The sequence below is a fragment of the Aulonocara stuartgranti genome (assembly GCF_965226115.1).
Source record: "Aulonocara stuartgranti genome assembly, chromosome: 9".
In the NCBI taxonomy this organism is placed as follows: domain Eukaryota; kingdom Metazoa; phylum Chordata; class Actinopteri; order Cichliformes; family Cichlidae; genus Aulonocara; species Aulonocara stuartgranti.
Window position 1 is genome coordinate 6,841,326 of NC_138960.1, and position 16,800 is coordinate 6,858,125.

Below are 16,800 nucleotides of genomic sequence, written 5' to 3' on the forward strand. Positions count from 1 at the left end.
ATACTGACTTAGAGTTATGAAAGACACAAAAAGGAGACGAATTTGACATTTTTGAGTATTTTTTGTATGCTTTGTTAATTTTTTTCTAGTTTGGGATTACATGGCAGTGACGGCGAGCAGAAATACACTTCTGTGTCATGACCTGAAACCCAGGTCAAGAGGGCTGAATGTATGAGGCACCCTGACAACAGCAGCTTCACCTCAGCAGCCAGTTTGCTCAGCTCCTTCCCTGAGGATAATCTCTATGACAACATGTTTGTGGACTGCTGATCCATATTTCTAATGAGACTATTCATGTGTATTACACTCAGCAGCTCAGACCTGCTCTTTTCACTCAGTTATCTAGAGACAAATTCAAATGTCAAACCAAAATTAAATACTTAAAAAAAAAAAAAGAAATGTACTCTATGAGTAAAATATCTTTGCTCAGGCACAAAAAAAGATTTTCTTGTTTTCCCCAAGAAAGACTTTGACTTTTGAACAGTTTTACAAATAAAACTATCAGCTTGTGTATGACTCATTAAAATAATCTTCAAAGTTGATTTCCACATTATTATCATTATTCTTTTTAACTATATTGTATATAGTTACTGTGCTATATATTAACTATACTATATATTAACATTATTATCCATTAATTTACATTATTTTTTAGTTAATTGATCAAAACAGACAAAGTTTTTCATTTCCTGCATAATTTAAGTGTGTTTGTTGTGCCGTGTTTTTTGCACATTGATGACAGAGCAAACATCAGATGTGTGACTTCCCATAGACAACGGGGGACATGTATCACCATGAACACTTGCAGCTGTGATTGTGCTCTAAAAGCCACATCTGTTATCACCCAGCTTTAAAAAGTAATCTGCATTTCATTTGGTTCTGCCTGTAAATCATTCTGAACTGAGCCGATGAGTTTAGCTGCGGATGACTCAAACAACACAGACATGGAGGATTACAAGTTTCTTTGTCAGCCCTGTATTTTAGTCTCACACCCAGTGTGTGTCTGTGTGTGTGCATGTGCTGTATCAAGGCTTCATGCATTCATACAGTCAGCGTCTTTACAAACAAGCATGAACTATACATTGCACATCATTGGTGTGGTTCCTTCCTTTCGTTTCAAGCACACAGTGGCCCGACGTACTTCTGTAAACTCAACACACCCCCACCCCCAACCCAGTCATCCAACTGTTCTGCCAGCTGTCTATTTTAGTCCACGTAACACCCTTCAAGCAATTACTGTCTGAGTGGTCTCCTGGAGTTCATCCAGAATATTCTCTCCTGAGAATCTGTGGATAACCAAAAAGTATATGACAGACTACGAGGCATATGAGAAGCTTGAAGAGGCCATTAGAAAAGGAAACAATCAGGTTTGCAAGTTCAGAAGCCTTTTGTAATGAAGTTAGTACATTAGTCAGGCGACTAATAAGATTCAAGTTTTCTGCTTTAATAAAATTGACTTGATCTGTAGTTATACTCTTAGTGAAGTCAAAATAACTGCTTTAAATAATACCTATGAAGACATAATAGACCAGTAGACTCAGACATATAAAAAGCCCTCAACCCTGCTACAAAAGAGGAAGACACCCACAGAAAGAGATATAAAATGACAATGTCAGGTTGTTTGGACTCGGGTCATTTTACATTATCACAGACTTTGCATCTCTTTTTGGCCATTTGGTGTCCCTTTGTATTTTTGTTATACCTCTCCTCTGGTTTTTCTTTCTTCAGTTTTTTTCAGTTTGTTTTATTTTATTTTTATGCATCCCTTTGATCATTATTTGTTTCGTTAGAGTGTGTGTTGTTCTTTTTTGTTGTTCTTTTTAAACACTTTCAGTTTTTGTGTTTTTATAGCTGACTTGCATCTACTTTTGCAGAAAAAATAAAAAATAAATTCTATTGCATCTTTTCTATTGTTGTCACGGTCCGGGGCAGCGGCCGTGTGGAGAGTGGAAGGAGGACTCAAAGCGCAGCACTCATTCAGGTGTGAGGGTGATTTATTGATAATAACAAACATAAAGAGGAGATGGCAAAACAGAACTACGGATGAACTAAACTGGGTGAAACTACACAAAGGAGTGGCAAACCTGAACACGAAGGGAGAACAGCAGGGAGAGCACGCAGAGGATTTCACAGGGTAGATGCAGAGTACACAGGGTAACACAGAGGATGAACACAGGTAGGAACACAGACGACGCGACCAGGAGCAGAGGAAATCACACGCTATAAATACACAAAGAGACACTGGGAAATCACACAGAGATGGGGGAAACAGCTGGATCTGATTAACCTGACGAGACAGGGGAACACTAACACCAGGGACCAACAGAGGGAGCACAAACCCAGAACCCAGTGTCTAAAATCCCAAACACAAACCATCCCAAAACAGCCATGAATAATAATGAAAGTAATAACAATAAGTACATAAACATAAAGTCACTGAGTCATGGTCGCAGGACCATGACAATTGTGACCCTCTTTGTTGTTTTATGCCCATTTATAGTTTTCCTGCATCTTGTTTCTTTCCTCTTCTTCGTTTTTTCTTTTGTTTTGTATTCAGTTGCAGTCATTTTATTACTTGTATTTATTAGAGCTATTTTATTATATTTGGTAACTTTGTAATAAATGTTATCATTTAATTTAGTTTAGTTAGTTGCTGTTCTTACGGTGCTGAAATAACTGACCACATTATTTCCTCTGGGATTAATAAAGTATTCCGATTAGGATTTTTTTTTAGTCTTCACCTATTTTCATGCCCATCCATTGTAGGATACATGTCTTTTTGGTCATTTTGCCTCACTTCGTTATCAACTTATAATTCTGTGTGTGTGTGTGTGTGTGTGTGGGGGGGGGGGGGGGTCATCAATTTGCTTGGCATCTTTAATTTTTTTTAAGAATTTGCTGCAGATTTTGTGTTTTTGTCTCAAAAGCCAAACATACTAGAAATGTTAAGGATGCTAGGTGTGAGCTATGCTTAAGCCTGTGGAATTGAGAATACCAAAGCTGAGTCCAAGGGTGTGTTGTTTCCATTCTGATTATGTATCAAAACTGCTGGGAAATATGAGAGTTCATTTTCTCCTGCAGTATTAAGGAACCATTTATTCTAAGCTGGAACATACCAAAGTTATTATGGCAAGGTGTTGACAAATGACTAACCCATCCTTACTTTTTAAATTAGAATGATCTATTGAGTCTCTGTGAAAGGCTATTGATGGGGAGGATGTAAAGAGTGGGTGTTAATTACCCCATCACTTGAGCTCACTAAAAAAGCCTGTAATGAGTCCAGTGTGATGCCAGTACATGTGGCCCACTGTGACAGCAGGGTTCTAACATGCACTATTTTAAGGATCCTGTTTGCGCCTGCGTTTTTAAATTATATTTTTTGCTGCCTAATGGTCCTTCAGTTTTAAATAAAAACGAATATCTTTTTAGAATATATTTAAAATTAAATATAAGAACTTTTGAAGATTGAAAATGTATTCACTATTGTCATTTTGATTTTATTTGGGGGCTTTGAGCAACTAAATCATAATGTAATAACTACAGAACTTCGAATTTTTGAGGAGAATATCGTTAATTTGATAGAAATATTAGTAACTAACCCTGTTCACAATTAACAGATTTCGACAACTCTGATTTGCTTCTGGGAACGATTGACAGCGCTCCTTGGCATTCTAAACCAATGAGCGAGCAGAGAGGGCGGGCACAGCCATACTGTAATCAATCCTCTGGTCGAAGGCGTGAGCGGGAAGTGCTGGCTGTACTGTGTGCTTACACGCGCAGAGTGAGGAGCACAAACTAACCGTTGTGCTGTCCTCCACTGAAAAGTTCCACAGGTGAATAAAAAGGACATGGGGGACAGATTTGTGGTAGTCCCTGTTGGCGGTGGAGGGACGGTCCCCGTACAGGGGGCTCACTTGGACGCGGTTGCCGCTGACCCGGGACTCGACACCGGCGGCAGCAGCAGCAGCAGCGCCGACACGGGGCAGGAAAAAGAGCCACTTGAAGACTCCGTGTTCGAACCCCTGGACCCCGGCGCTGCGGTGCCTATCCTGGAGTACAACAGGGAGCCTAACAAGTACGGTAGGTGTGCTACAGACAGGCGCAGACTCCGTGTCCCACTTCTTATCTCACCTATCCACCTTTTAGAGGATTAGCTGTCGTGTTTCTCCCGGGCAGTGATCTAATAAAACCGAAGCAGACCTGCGGAACCTGTTCATATTAACCACAACAATCAAAACGTTATTGGTTTGTATCCTGGTGCCTCATATAGAGATTTTACTGGCATTAAAAGTTCCGTCAGACAGTTTGGAAGATTAAAACGACATCTCTGCTCACCTAATTGAAGCGCACATGAAGCAGACTGTATTTGTTTAGGTCCATGCGAATTTCCTCTCAGTCTTTTATCTGGAATTTAGTTTTTGTTAATAAATGTAAAGTAAAATAATAATAAAATAATAATAATAATAATAATATACAAGGTTTTGGCGCCATTTGTTTTTAAAATAAAGGGCAGAAAATAAATGGTCCATGGACAATGGTCCAAATATAGTTTTAATTTCACATAGTGCCAGCGATTTCCCAAATGTTCTTGGTTCACAGTATGTGTCTCTGAGCTGAACCACAATTTGGCTGCAGGCTTTATTCTCAAGCTTTGTTCATGCAAACAAGGTGCATCTATAGCAACAGGTGGGTGCTTAGAAGGTGCTAGAAGAATTGCCTGGCACTTAATGTACTCTGAGTTTATTTGTGTCCATAAGGGTCATCCTGCTTATGGCTATTTCATATGTGGCAATAGCTTTATTGTCATGTCTGATGTGTTTGGTTTCTTTTTTGTACCTGTTCATTTGAAGGACCAAAGTGTTTTGGGGTAAACAATGTTTAGACACCAGGAAGGAAAGGTAAATTTTAGTCTTATTAATTAAATATGGATGAAAAAATAAGATAAATCTCACAGTGCTAGTGGTGGTTACTGGGTATGTACTCATGATGAATCATGGTGACAGAGGAGACTTTTACTATTGACGAAATAAGTTTAAGTTTTGTTAGGTCCAACAAAAGTATCCCACAGGCTCAGAGCCAGTATAAGATGCTGGACAGGTGACAAGTTTCTGGTCCTGTTAAAGCCTCTGTTGATTTAGAGCAGTGATTGACAAGTTCTCAAGTGATTCATTGTATAGTAACCGTAGGATATGTGGAAAGATGGGTTCAACTTGTGTGAAAAAAATAACCTATAAAACAAAACAGATTTTACAGGCAATAAGTTGCTTGCCTTGATTCCAACCGGAGACACAAATTCGCTTTAGGGTAGTGTCAGAAGGACCATCTGACATAAAACTGCCAAATCAAACACACAGAGCAACCTGCTGTGCAGCAAAAAGCAGTGAAAAGTAGCGTTCATATGTTTTGAAAAGAAAATCTAATCTTGTAGAAAAAGATGCATAAATTTTGAAACTAAACAAGCAGTTTTCATTAGTATCAGTTTTTTCTGATTCCAGATTTATTTCTAAGACCTATAACTGACAATGTATACCAGCAAAAACCAGTGCTTCTTCAATGCACTATACTATTTTTGTAATAAAATCAATTTATAAATTATTAATTACAGTTATTAATTACAATTTTACAATTTCCTCCAAACTGTAGGAAGTTAGAGGAGCTGCTTTTCCTTACGTTTTACCTCTCATCCGGTGAAAGAAGCTTCTCAGATGAGAGGTGAAACGTCTTCAAGCAACCTAAAGAAGTCCAGACGCTTTTCTTTCCAAGCTCCTTAGACTGCTTTTGCTTAAACAACTCAAAATAAAGTGCTCTGCTAGGGAGGTATAACTAATAATTGAATCTGAGTTGGCGTACACCTCACTTTAAGGCTTCTTTTGTCTGCTCCCTTATTACCAAGGGTTGACCACCGTGTTTGATTTGGTCCTTCCCGACATAGCCTCAAAGGGATCTCCTTCCCAGGATCCAACAGGAGTCTTAAAACGTACGTTTACCTGACATGCAGTGCTGATAAGAAGTATTTTCCCTCTTCCTACTGTCACACTTAAATGTTTCAGATCATCAAGCTAATTTTAATATTAGACAAAGATAACGCAAGTAAATACAAAATGCAGTTTTTAAATGATGATTTCATTTATCGAGGGGAAAAACGTCCCTATGTGCTCCTGTGTAAAAAAGAAATTAACCCATGAACTTATTAATAACTTGTTGTGCCACTCTTGGCATCAAGAGCTGCAGAAAAGCATTCGTAATAGCTGACGATGAGTCTTTCACATCACTGTGGAGGAATTTTGGCTCACTCGTCTTTGCAGAATTGTTTGAATTCAACTATGTCATAGGTTGATTCTTTAAGGTCATGCCAAAGAATCTCAATCAAACTGAGTCAGAACTCTGACTAGCCCACTCCAAAACCTTTATATTAATTTATTTTCATAAGCCATTTAGAGGTGGAACTTTGTCTTCACTCACAATGAGGAGCCTACATGTTAATGACATGTTTGTGCACGGCTGTGAGTGTGCGCATGTTTTTTGTGTTTTTTTTCTCACGCCTGCAGTCACAGAACCTGCTGAGTCTTTAGCAATGTTGGTAGAAACACTAAAATACTCATTTGTAGCTTGATTTTGAGCATAGAAATATTTTTTAAATCAAACAGGTTGTAGTTTTGTAGGAAAAAAACCTCACCTCACTGGAGCAGTAGGTGTTTTTAACTGACAGCCAGCACTGAGCTGCAAAGCCATGAAAATGTGTTCAACCCGATTACCTCTTCTATAATACGATGACAAGTTGGGACTTGGCTATTCTGCTTTAATGCATAGATGGTATTTCATTCAAATTCAGATTGTTTTGCTAAGTAGAAGATGATGGGTGTGTTTGTGCATGTGAGATATCATGCGAGGGTGCATTATTGGGGCTTGTTGCACTTTGCAAGTTTTCAACGGCAAAAATTTTAATCTCCCAAAAATTTGTAACATGACTCCGGAGAACAACCAAAGAGCATTTGCCGCCTCTGTGGGCACATGCAACTGGGCGGGCAAAGAATGTGGCTGTCAAATGATGTCATAAGTTACATGCCGCTCCAATGAATATGCTGCTATAAAATCTGAGGATGTTTTTTGTTTGTTTTTTCTTTTTTTGCGGTGGGGGTTGTAAAAATACCTACTTCATTAATATCACTGGCTGGAAATTGTGACGGGAATAGTAATGAAAAAGTCTTGTACTTGCATTTTAATTGATTTGAATGCCTTTAACCCTTCGTTGAAAAAGATCCACACTGACCGAACAGATTTATTTTGTAATTTTGGCTGCGAAATTCTCTCCAGCCAAATATAGTTGAGGAGTTATGCTAATGTGAAGCGCACATGGAAAAATCTAGGCCCTGTAAATTCTTTGTGCTTGTTTTGTCTCTATCACAAATACTTACGGGGTTGCAGCCATGTGAAGAGTGCTTGCACAATGGGCCCAGTGATGGTTTTAAAAAGAGAAAAAGTGGACAAACCTACGCCAGAAACTTGCTGAGATGGATTATAGATATTAACGACCCTCTGTATAATGAAGACTCTACTTTAGGAGTTATTTATCACTGAAGCATCTTATTAGGTACTGACTTCAGTTCGATTTCAATTTCCGCACTTCATTCATCTGTGACACTCGGTTTACTGCAATCAGTGGAAAGTTGTTTGTTTTGGTATAATCTGTTTACAGATCTATAGGGGCCTCTGTTTAATTGAATTCCCTATGATAAAGTTAGCGGTAGCAGATAATAGATTTAATTATGTTTACATGATCAATGGTTAGCCATTTTCCACTAAAGAGGCACTGCACAGATAAACTTGTATGTATCAGCATGCTCAATGGGAAGGTTCCTCTTTTAGTTACATACCACACAGTAAAACAGAGACCAGATGCAGGCTCTGAATAAAGCTGACTGCATATTACAAGTTGTGACTTTTAATTTGTTAATAAAGGAGGCTTTATTTGATGGTGGAATGTACTTTTCCAAAGGTCAAACGCAATTTGAACACATTTGACAGTTTAGTGGAACTGGAGCACTGTGTTTTCCACGACTCAAGGTTGCAAAACAATGTTAAGTAAAGTCTCTTGTAAAGAGGAAGCAGCGGTTATGAAGAAATATAAATGATGGCAAAAAACCGTTTTGTTGTGTGAATGATAGTGTCTATGTGTTACACTGCCTTGGGCTCCTCTTAAAACACTTTAGTCTAAAAATGCACTTGTGACTTGGTCGTTGTTCAGATTTTAGGCCGTGCGAGAGTGGGAAAAGGCCATAGTGACTGCTAATGACATTAAGCAGTTTGTGGGTGTGACCTCACGGCTTGCCTCAGATGCTGAGGATGATTAAGATTGTGTTTGGATTTATGAGAGATTAACCAGGCATTGAAATATAAATGAGGTTCTAGAGTCTTCAGAAGGTGTCAGATTCACATCAGGCTGAGAGACTGTTAAGCTCTCATCTCTGTGATTGTTTCTGCTGCCTGAGATTCTTTATGGAGAATCAGCAAAAGTAATCTGCATGAATTTGTTAGCTGGTTATGATTTTTTTAAGGTCCAATCTCAGAAGCTACCCCTATAATATCAGATATAAGTAAGTAAGTTAATGTCTCATTAAGTGCACCAAATGTTAAATTGAAAAAATAACATTATTTATATAACATTAATAATATTCCTGTTGTGATTTGCTTTTATATTTATTCACCTTTGTAACATTTACCCACTCTGCACTTTACTTTGAGCCAAGTTACATGACACAATATCAAAGTTGGGGAAAAATAAACAGTGAAAGCATTTAAAGGGAAACAAATTATTAAATTTAAAACGAATGACGTTTAAAAAATAAAAAATATCTAGATGTGAGATAGAAATTAAATACCACTCTAGACACACTTTGCATTTGTTTTTAAATCTTTTGTGGTGTATTTAAAAGAATGTGAAAATATTTACTACTCAGTTATTTATTTCATTTTTGACAGTTTCAGTCTTACTCATTTTACATGCTGTTTGGATCTCTGCGACGCAGCTATCTCCACAGTGTTTATCCAGACTCTTCGCTCACGTTGCCTTTTATCCCATCGGTGAGTGGACTACGTGACTTTCATGGATCAAACCCACAGTTTCTCCATCCCCTGAAATGGGCTGCGTCTGTGGCTGCTCTGTTCTCCACCTCACTAAGCATGACTTTATACAAGCCAGAAATCTGGATTTTTTTTTATTCCTGACTGAGACTTGGCAGCAGTCCGCATACCACACATCCCTTATTGAACTTTGTCCGAGGGGGTACTCTTTTATCAGCCAGCCTCGGATGCTGGGTTGTAGAGGAGGTCTTGCTGTTGTGTTTTCAAATCGGTTTTCATGTTGTTTGTTTAAAATTGGATAGTTTTTATCGCTTGAGCTGCGGGGGAAAGGATCCTTTTTATTGTGCTGTAGTGTACCGTCCACCTGGTCCAAACAGCACATTCTTAAAGGAATTTAGTAACTGTTTATCATACACCCTGAAACTGTCTAGACTGGTCGTATTTGGGGATTTTAACGTGCACATTGATGATGACTCTGAGCTCTTTGCTAGGAGCTTTATGAGTGTCATAGACATTTTTAATTTATCCAGCATGTGTCTGGCCCTACTCACGCCAAAGGGCACACTTTGGATCTCGGTTTTACTTTGGATCTGAATGTTGATTCTGTTTGTTCTGAGGACATTTTTATTTCTAACCACCACTGTTATTTTTCATTGATCTGTAACTGTGACACAGTTTTCAGCCCCCCATTCCATGAGGTCTGCCTCCTCTGCAGGCATGCTTTCTGAGGATTTTAATTTGTTTTTCTCCCCTTAAAATGATGTAGATATCTTAACAGATCATTTTAATTAACATTACCTTTCTATATTAGACTATATCTGTTGTTTTAAATAGAGATGGGTGCCAGTTTTACAGTCATCACCATAGATAAATTATGATATATGCCATTTTTCTGCATGATAAAACGTTCCTGCAGAAAAATGGAACATCTGTGGAGGAAAACCCATTTAAAAAGGCACTTATTACACCTAAAGGATCTTTTAGTTCCTTTAATAACTCAGTGAAGTAAGCAAGGGTTGCATATTTTTCTAACCTGGTGTTAAATAGCAGTTGTTATTCAACATTGTTAGTGGCATCATTACTCCTGCTCCACCTACTATGTCCTGAAATGAGGACTGTCAGCGTTTTCTTTCCTTTTTTTGTTAATAAGGTCAGAAATGTAAGAAATAATATCTCTTCTTCAGCATCTGTGTTGTTGTTGTTGTTCCCACACCAGCTCGGCCTGTTATCTTACAATAGACAGCTTTGCACCAGTAACTTTACGTGAGCTGGCGAAGCTTATTGGTACGATGAAAGCCTGTTTGTGCTCTCTGGACATTTTTGTACCTTGTACCTTTAAGGACATCTATTATCCCTGCTATGCAGATGATATTCAGCTGTACACCTCGTTTCACCCAAGTTCCTAGACACTATTAAACGGTGGATGGCAGACATTTTTCTTTAATTAAATCAAGAATAAATGGAAATAATTGTGTTTGCACCAGAAAGGAGATGCTTGGACATCTTGGTTCTTTGGCAAAATCCTCTGTTAGGAACTCTGGCATAACCTTTGATTCTGGTTTTACTTTGGATGCACATGTCAAGTTTCTGGTTCATCATTTGAGAAGTACTGCCAAACTAAGCTCCGTTGTGTCACGTGCTGAACTGGAAATGATTATTCATGCTTTTGTTTCTTCATGATTGGATTACTGCAATGCACTATAAATTTGTCTTGGAAAAACATCCCAGAACAGTTCCAAGTTCTTCAAAATGCTACTGCCAGGCTTCTGACAAAATCCCCCAAAATGTGACTCATATCTTAATGCAGCTACACTGGCTTTCGGTTCATTTCAAAGTACAATTTGAGAGTATTTTGCTGACTTGGACAGCTTTTCAATGACAGGCAACATGCATTATCATCAAGATAAGGAACTTCTTCGATTACGCTGTTAAGTGCCAGGAGGATTGGCGTGATTTATAAATCGAGGAAACCAAACAACCTCTACCTAAGCAGATGGCACTACACAGAAGAGCTACCTCGTCAGGGCAGGACTCCGCAGTCTGTTTACACTTACAGGCCAGTCGACACTCTTTCAATGATGATGATGTACACATCCAGGACAAGGAGGAATGCTGGTTTGAGCGCGGAGTCAAGGAGGCCATTTACGTGAAAGCGAGGAGGGGGCCTCAGGCTACATCTTTCACCATCTTACAGTGCTGTGATTGCAGCCATTCCCCAACTCTCTGTGAATGGTACTCATGACCATTGATCAATGGTCCCTTATTAGTGGTCAAGACAATTTTCTTATTAATGATCCAGAAAATGTTTCACCAGTGGTGCTAGTTTCAGTCATTATGCAAATGTACTGTTCATAAGGCTGGAAACCTGCAGTCAGCTGAGACTGAAGAAGTCACTTGCAGATTAGTGACAAAACATTTCTCCCGCTGAAAATGCTACTTCCAGATGATTTAACTTTTTGGGAAAAACATTTATGTATTTTTTAGGTGGAGGGTTTGTATATTACAGCTACAGCTAATAATTACATTGTGTGTAGAGAATGAGTGGGACAGAACTGGTAAATGAACGTCCTCAGAATGTCATTCCAGAGGCTCACTTGCTCTCTCTCTCTCTCTCTCTGTGGGTGTGTGTTCATGTTCAAGAAGGCATGCACCTTTGGTGTCATGTGCTGCCCTCATCTTTATTTGGAACCCAGCAGTCAGCACCAACTGGGCCCTGGCATCCACTATATCTGCTCCTGCTCTTGTGTGGCCTTGTTCAGTCTCACATATTTGTTCTACTTGCTCCCTATTTACACTGCTGTTTACACGCAACACTCACAGGGCGATGTATGTGTCTGAGGTGGGGGTGGGGGTTACATCGGTCAGACAGAGGGTGTTTCAGAAGACTCTCTCCTTTGGGTCACAGTTTAGCTCAATCTTTACATTTTTATCAGGTAATTTTATTTTGAATTGGGCATTTGTCCTCAGGTCATTATCTACATTATCATAACACTTTACAGTGCAGTTACCACCAAAGCAATAATGGAATCTTACTTGTGCAGTTAGTAAATTTGGATGAGTGGTCAATGGGGTCTATCGGTGTCATTTTCAGGTGCAAATCTATTCCAAACTACAAGGCACAAAGGGTCTTATAGAAACAAAAAAAATGTGACAAACTTAAAAAAAATACTATAAATTCCTGCTCTGACATCACTGCAAGTTTGACCGTTTTTACTAACTAGGGTTTCTCTTTTGTTTTTGTTTTTCATCTGTTACAAAATTGAAGTTAAAGATAACTTAACACGGGTGTTTCTTTTCTATGTCAGTAGGTTGTAGCAATAGTTGTTTTAGCATGGGATGGTATGATATACTATCATACTTTTTTACATGCACAGCTGTGGTTAAAAATTTACATACAGTCATCACAGGCATGAAAAAAAACCAGTGTATATCTACAGGTTCAGTATATTTTCACCTGTTATTTCAGAGTTTTGATAGACAAAGTATTTACTGTACTTGTATGTAGACACACATAACCACATAAAAAAAGTCCACCCTGTCCCTTTTTAAAAGCACCCTGTTAAGCAGCAGTGCCAGAGGGGGCGGTAGTGGGGTCATTACCCTTGCCCTGGCAAACCCACGCCATAGGACAATGAGTGACGTTACATGTTGCAGTGTCCCTTCAACTTGTGATTTCTTGATTTTTGTAAGCCAGCACATAGCGTAGCCGAGTCTAAGACACAAGTTAACTATTGTGAAAAAGAAAGTAAGAAACTCAGCAATTTCTTTGCTTCCAGTTTTGACTCCTTCTCCTCCTGTACCAGTGCTGGTGTGGAGGTTCTGTCTGAGTGGGGACACCCATCATTCAGGAGAATATTGCAGGGGCTATCCAAGGCCTAGACACTGGCAGAAATGGTCCGGAGCAAAAATGACCAATGTGGGGTCCTAACCAGAGTCCCAATCACTGTAGTATGGAATTCTGACTCATGAGCATTATGTGTGATGTGGTACATGTTTCATGCTGGATGCCCTTCATCAAGCAATCCTCCTTGTTTTAATTTTTTAAATTTATTTTTTGGAGGGGGGGCTTGGGGCCAGCACTAGGAAAGAGGAAAGATAGCTCCTCATATTTTGTGACTTACACCAAAATCTAGATTAAGAAGTCACTAAATGTGCATAGTATCTCTTAGGCAATGCACCAAACTGAAAATGGAAGTAAGCAAGTGAAACTTTACCAGTCACCTCCAAAGCACTGCTCATACCAGTGCAGTTTGTTTTATTTTAACACACGATGAAAGTGGTCTGGTTAATAATGCTAACAGTCTTTCAGCACCAGAAAACCACTGCTGCTGAACAGATGTGATGGGAAAAACTACATCATGTGTTTTCCCCTAGACATTCTCTACATTTGGGGTTGATAGTCAGGGGTTTTTCCACCTCTTGTATGTGTAAAACTAAGTAAGGCATTTACTGTGAGTCATTTTGGCCTTTTTGCCTTTCCTATCACGGTAAATATTGTTGTAGAGCAACATGAAGCCAAATGAGGCCCCTAGAAAGCAAAATACATGTTTAAAATTATGTCCAGAGAGAGTGAAGACATAAGATGATGACACTTAAACATATTAGCATTATCCCATCCAGTGAAATCATCCAAAATAAAGAAAATAACAACTTTTAAAATGACCAAATTAGAGATGGACCGATCCGATATTACGTATCGGTATCGGTCCGATACTGACCTAAATTACTGGATCGGATATCGGAGAAAAATAAAAAATGTAATCCGATCCATTAAATATCACGAAAGCACCTCACAAAACTTGCAACACGCCGTAACTCACCTCAGAACGTAGGCATCACGTGATAGAGCAGCTGTGGCATGCAGGACCTGTCGGTGGTCTGGATAGCATGTGGAGCTTCACTAGCAACCTGGCATTTCATCTCCGACAAAGTTATCCCCGAGAGAAGTAAAGCAAGTGTGTAAGTCCATCTCTGAATGTTTGTAAAGCATTCCCACGTTAAGCTTAACAAGCGACTGCCTCTCGCTCTCCGGCTGCTACTTCAATCGTGAAACTGCTTAAATCAGCTGATCGGCTTTTCTGTCGCGAGTCTGTCTCTCGTTTGTTTTTGGTCCACTTTGCGCCAGAAAGAGCAAACCAGCGGCTGAACAACAGCAGCACGTTTAAGCTTGATAAGCTGTTGTTAGAATTTATTTAATATTAATTTCTACACCAGGATCTTTTTCTACGTAGCTGACGGCTGGTAACTGTGCAGGGGCGGATCTAGCAAAGTTTAGCCAGGGGGGCCGATAGGGCATTAACTGGGAAAAGGGGGCACAAAGACATACTTTTCTTTCTTATTCTCATTTAAAATGTCTAGCTTTTAATAAATAATTATCTGACACCCAAAGTTTTAATTTGATGTAAAATGAATAGAAGTCAATTACTGTACATAGTGACTATTAAGTCTAATATATATACCCTAGTAAGCTATAGTACTTTTTACTTTGGGAAGGTACCATCTGTGCAGTCTGCAATTTTGTTGAAGAAAGATGTTGAATCTATTTAATATTTCTTGAAAAATAATTGATTTCTGTGCATTTTTTTTCACACTGCATCAAATTAAGGTTGATTACGTCGATTAAGCATCATGAGGTGGCGCGTGAGGGGTGGTTCCCTATTTTTTATTTATTTAATTTTGTTGTTGCTGGGAGTTGGAACCCTATTAGTTAGGTTGCTTAATATTTACGCTAAGTACTCTTTAAAATACCAGAATAGGGAGGATGGTGTAGGTCTAAGTTTATTAGATTGATCAGTATTGCTGAACTATGAAATATTTTTTTTGTATACAGGTATAACAGAATAGCTTTAGTGTAGTTGTTGTTTTAAACTTGAGTATGAACTTGCAGACTTGCAAAATGCAGCAAGATATTTTAAAAAACAGTTTTGTTGATTAAAAAACACTATATCGGATTCATATCGGTATCGGCAGATATCCAAATTTATGATATCGGTATCGGTATCGGACATAAAAAAGTGGTATCGTGCCATCTCTAGACCAAATATGTTTATTCAACAATAATATTAAAACAAACCCAATACAAATACTGCTTTATTTACTGAATAGAGCAGTTGATAAAACTTCAAAACAGAAGAGCTTTGTTTCCATAAAAAGCTGTGTTAAATTTCTGTTTGTGCTATTGTGTCTACCTTGGGTATATGTAAGGAGAAAATGCAGCTGGGCACAGTCAGTACAGTTACTTGGTTATGGCATCAGTGGATATCAGATGTCAGAAATGTGTAGAGAGAGACATTGCGTGAGTATCATGTTCCGCCTGTCTCTGAATTAGGAGTCCTATTATAACCTCCTTAACCGTCAAAGGAGCTTGCAAAGAAAAGCGTCTGGACTTCTTTAAGTTGCTTGAAGACGTTTCACCTCTCATCCAAGAAGCTTCTTCAGTTCTAAGGTCAAATGGTGGGGTGAGCTCATTGTGAGCAGTCCATCTGCATCTAAAGGATAAAGGTCACTCTTTCGAGGATGCCAATGTTCACATTTTGGACAGAGAGGACAGATGGTTTGAAAGAGGAGTGAAAGAAGCCATCTACCGGTATGTCCACTGTGAGCGACCATCTTTGAACAGAGGCGGTGGTTTAAGACACCAACTCTCTGCCATCTATAATCCAGTTTTGAGATCCCTCCCCAGACGCCTTAACGGCCACTCACATCCTGGGCCATCTGACCTCAGGAAATCGCATGATAAAGTGGGGCCAGGTTTCACAATGAGCTCACCCGAAACCCTGGCTGATTGGGACCCACACCCGTTTTCACACCTTGGCTCAGGCGATTAGAAGATCATCAGGGGGTCCTTTTGTCCCTCTTTGGGGGGATATTCCCACTGGGTTTAAATCTGGGACTCTCCGCCATTTGACCTTAGAACTGAAGAAGCTTCTCGGATGAGAGGTGAAACGTCTTCAAGCAACTTAAAGAAGTCCAGACGCTTTTCTTTGCAAGCTCCTTTGACTACGATGACCTGGATGACTGAGAACCCTCACAGACAACCTCCTTAACCCCACCCCAGCCTAAATGACTACAGTCCTGTAAAACTCCAGGGATGAGACTGATGCAGTGCAAGCTTCAATCCTTCCAAACTCTCTCATGACATGGGCTGAGCTGTCTGCTGAAAAAAGGAACTGAGATAGCAAAAAACTTGAGTCAACTTCTGTTTTTGCTGATCTTACTCATTGCCCCAAGACAGGTTTTTTTTCTTTCTTCTTTTTTTTTTGGTTATGTTTTCTGTTCTTATTATGTTATGTTGGGGTGGCTGTAGCTCAGGTGGCAGAGCAGGTCAGCTACTAACCAGAAGATTGGTGGTTTGGCTGCTCCATTCTGCATGCAAAATATCCTTGGGCAAGATACTAACCCCATATTGCTCTCCGATGCACCCATCGAAGTGTGAATGTGTATGAATTTTAGATAGAGCGCTTAGAATAAGTGCTTGTGTGAATGGGTGTGATTGGTTGAATTAGATATATAAAGTACTTTAAGTGCTCAGACAGAGTAGAAAAGTGCTATATAAAAACCTGTCCATGTTGTTTGAATTTTTGTCAGACTCACAAATGCAGACACATACAATCTGATTATTAACACACTTGTATGGAGATGCTTTTGTTGTAAACATGTAAAGTACAGAATTGGATAAAATTAAGCAAAATTTCTCAAAATAAAAACAGTTTTCAGATC

The 16,800-nt window shown here is 39.1% G+C and overlaps 1 protein-coding gene across 3 annotated transcripts in view; it reads left to right on the top strand.

The window, feature by feature from the left end:
- The first annotated feature begins 3,718 nt into the window (after positions 1-3,718).
- Positions 3,719-16,800, top strand: part of slc12a7b (solute carrier family 12 member 7b) — a 79,972-nt gene continuing 66,890 nt past the window's right edge. For all 3 annotated transcript variants that reach the window (XM_082545463.1, XM_082545464.1, XM_082545465.1), the window contains exon 1: positions 3,719-4,080. In XM_082545463.1, coding sequence (XP_082401589.1) covers positions 3,849-4,080 — 232 coding nt within the window. In that variant the 5' untranslated portion in view covers positions 3,719-3,848. The remainder of the gene's footprint in view (positions 4,081-16,800) is intronic.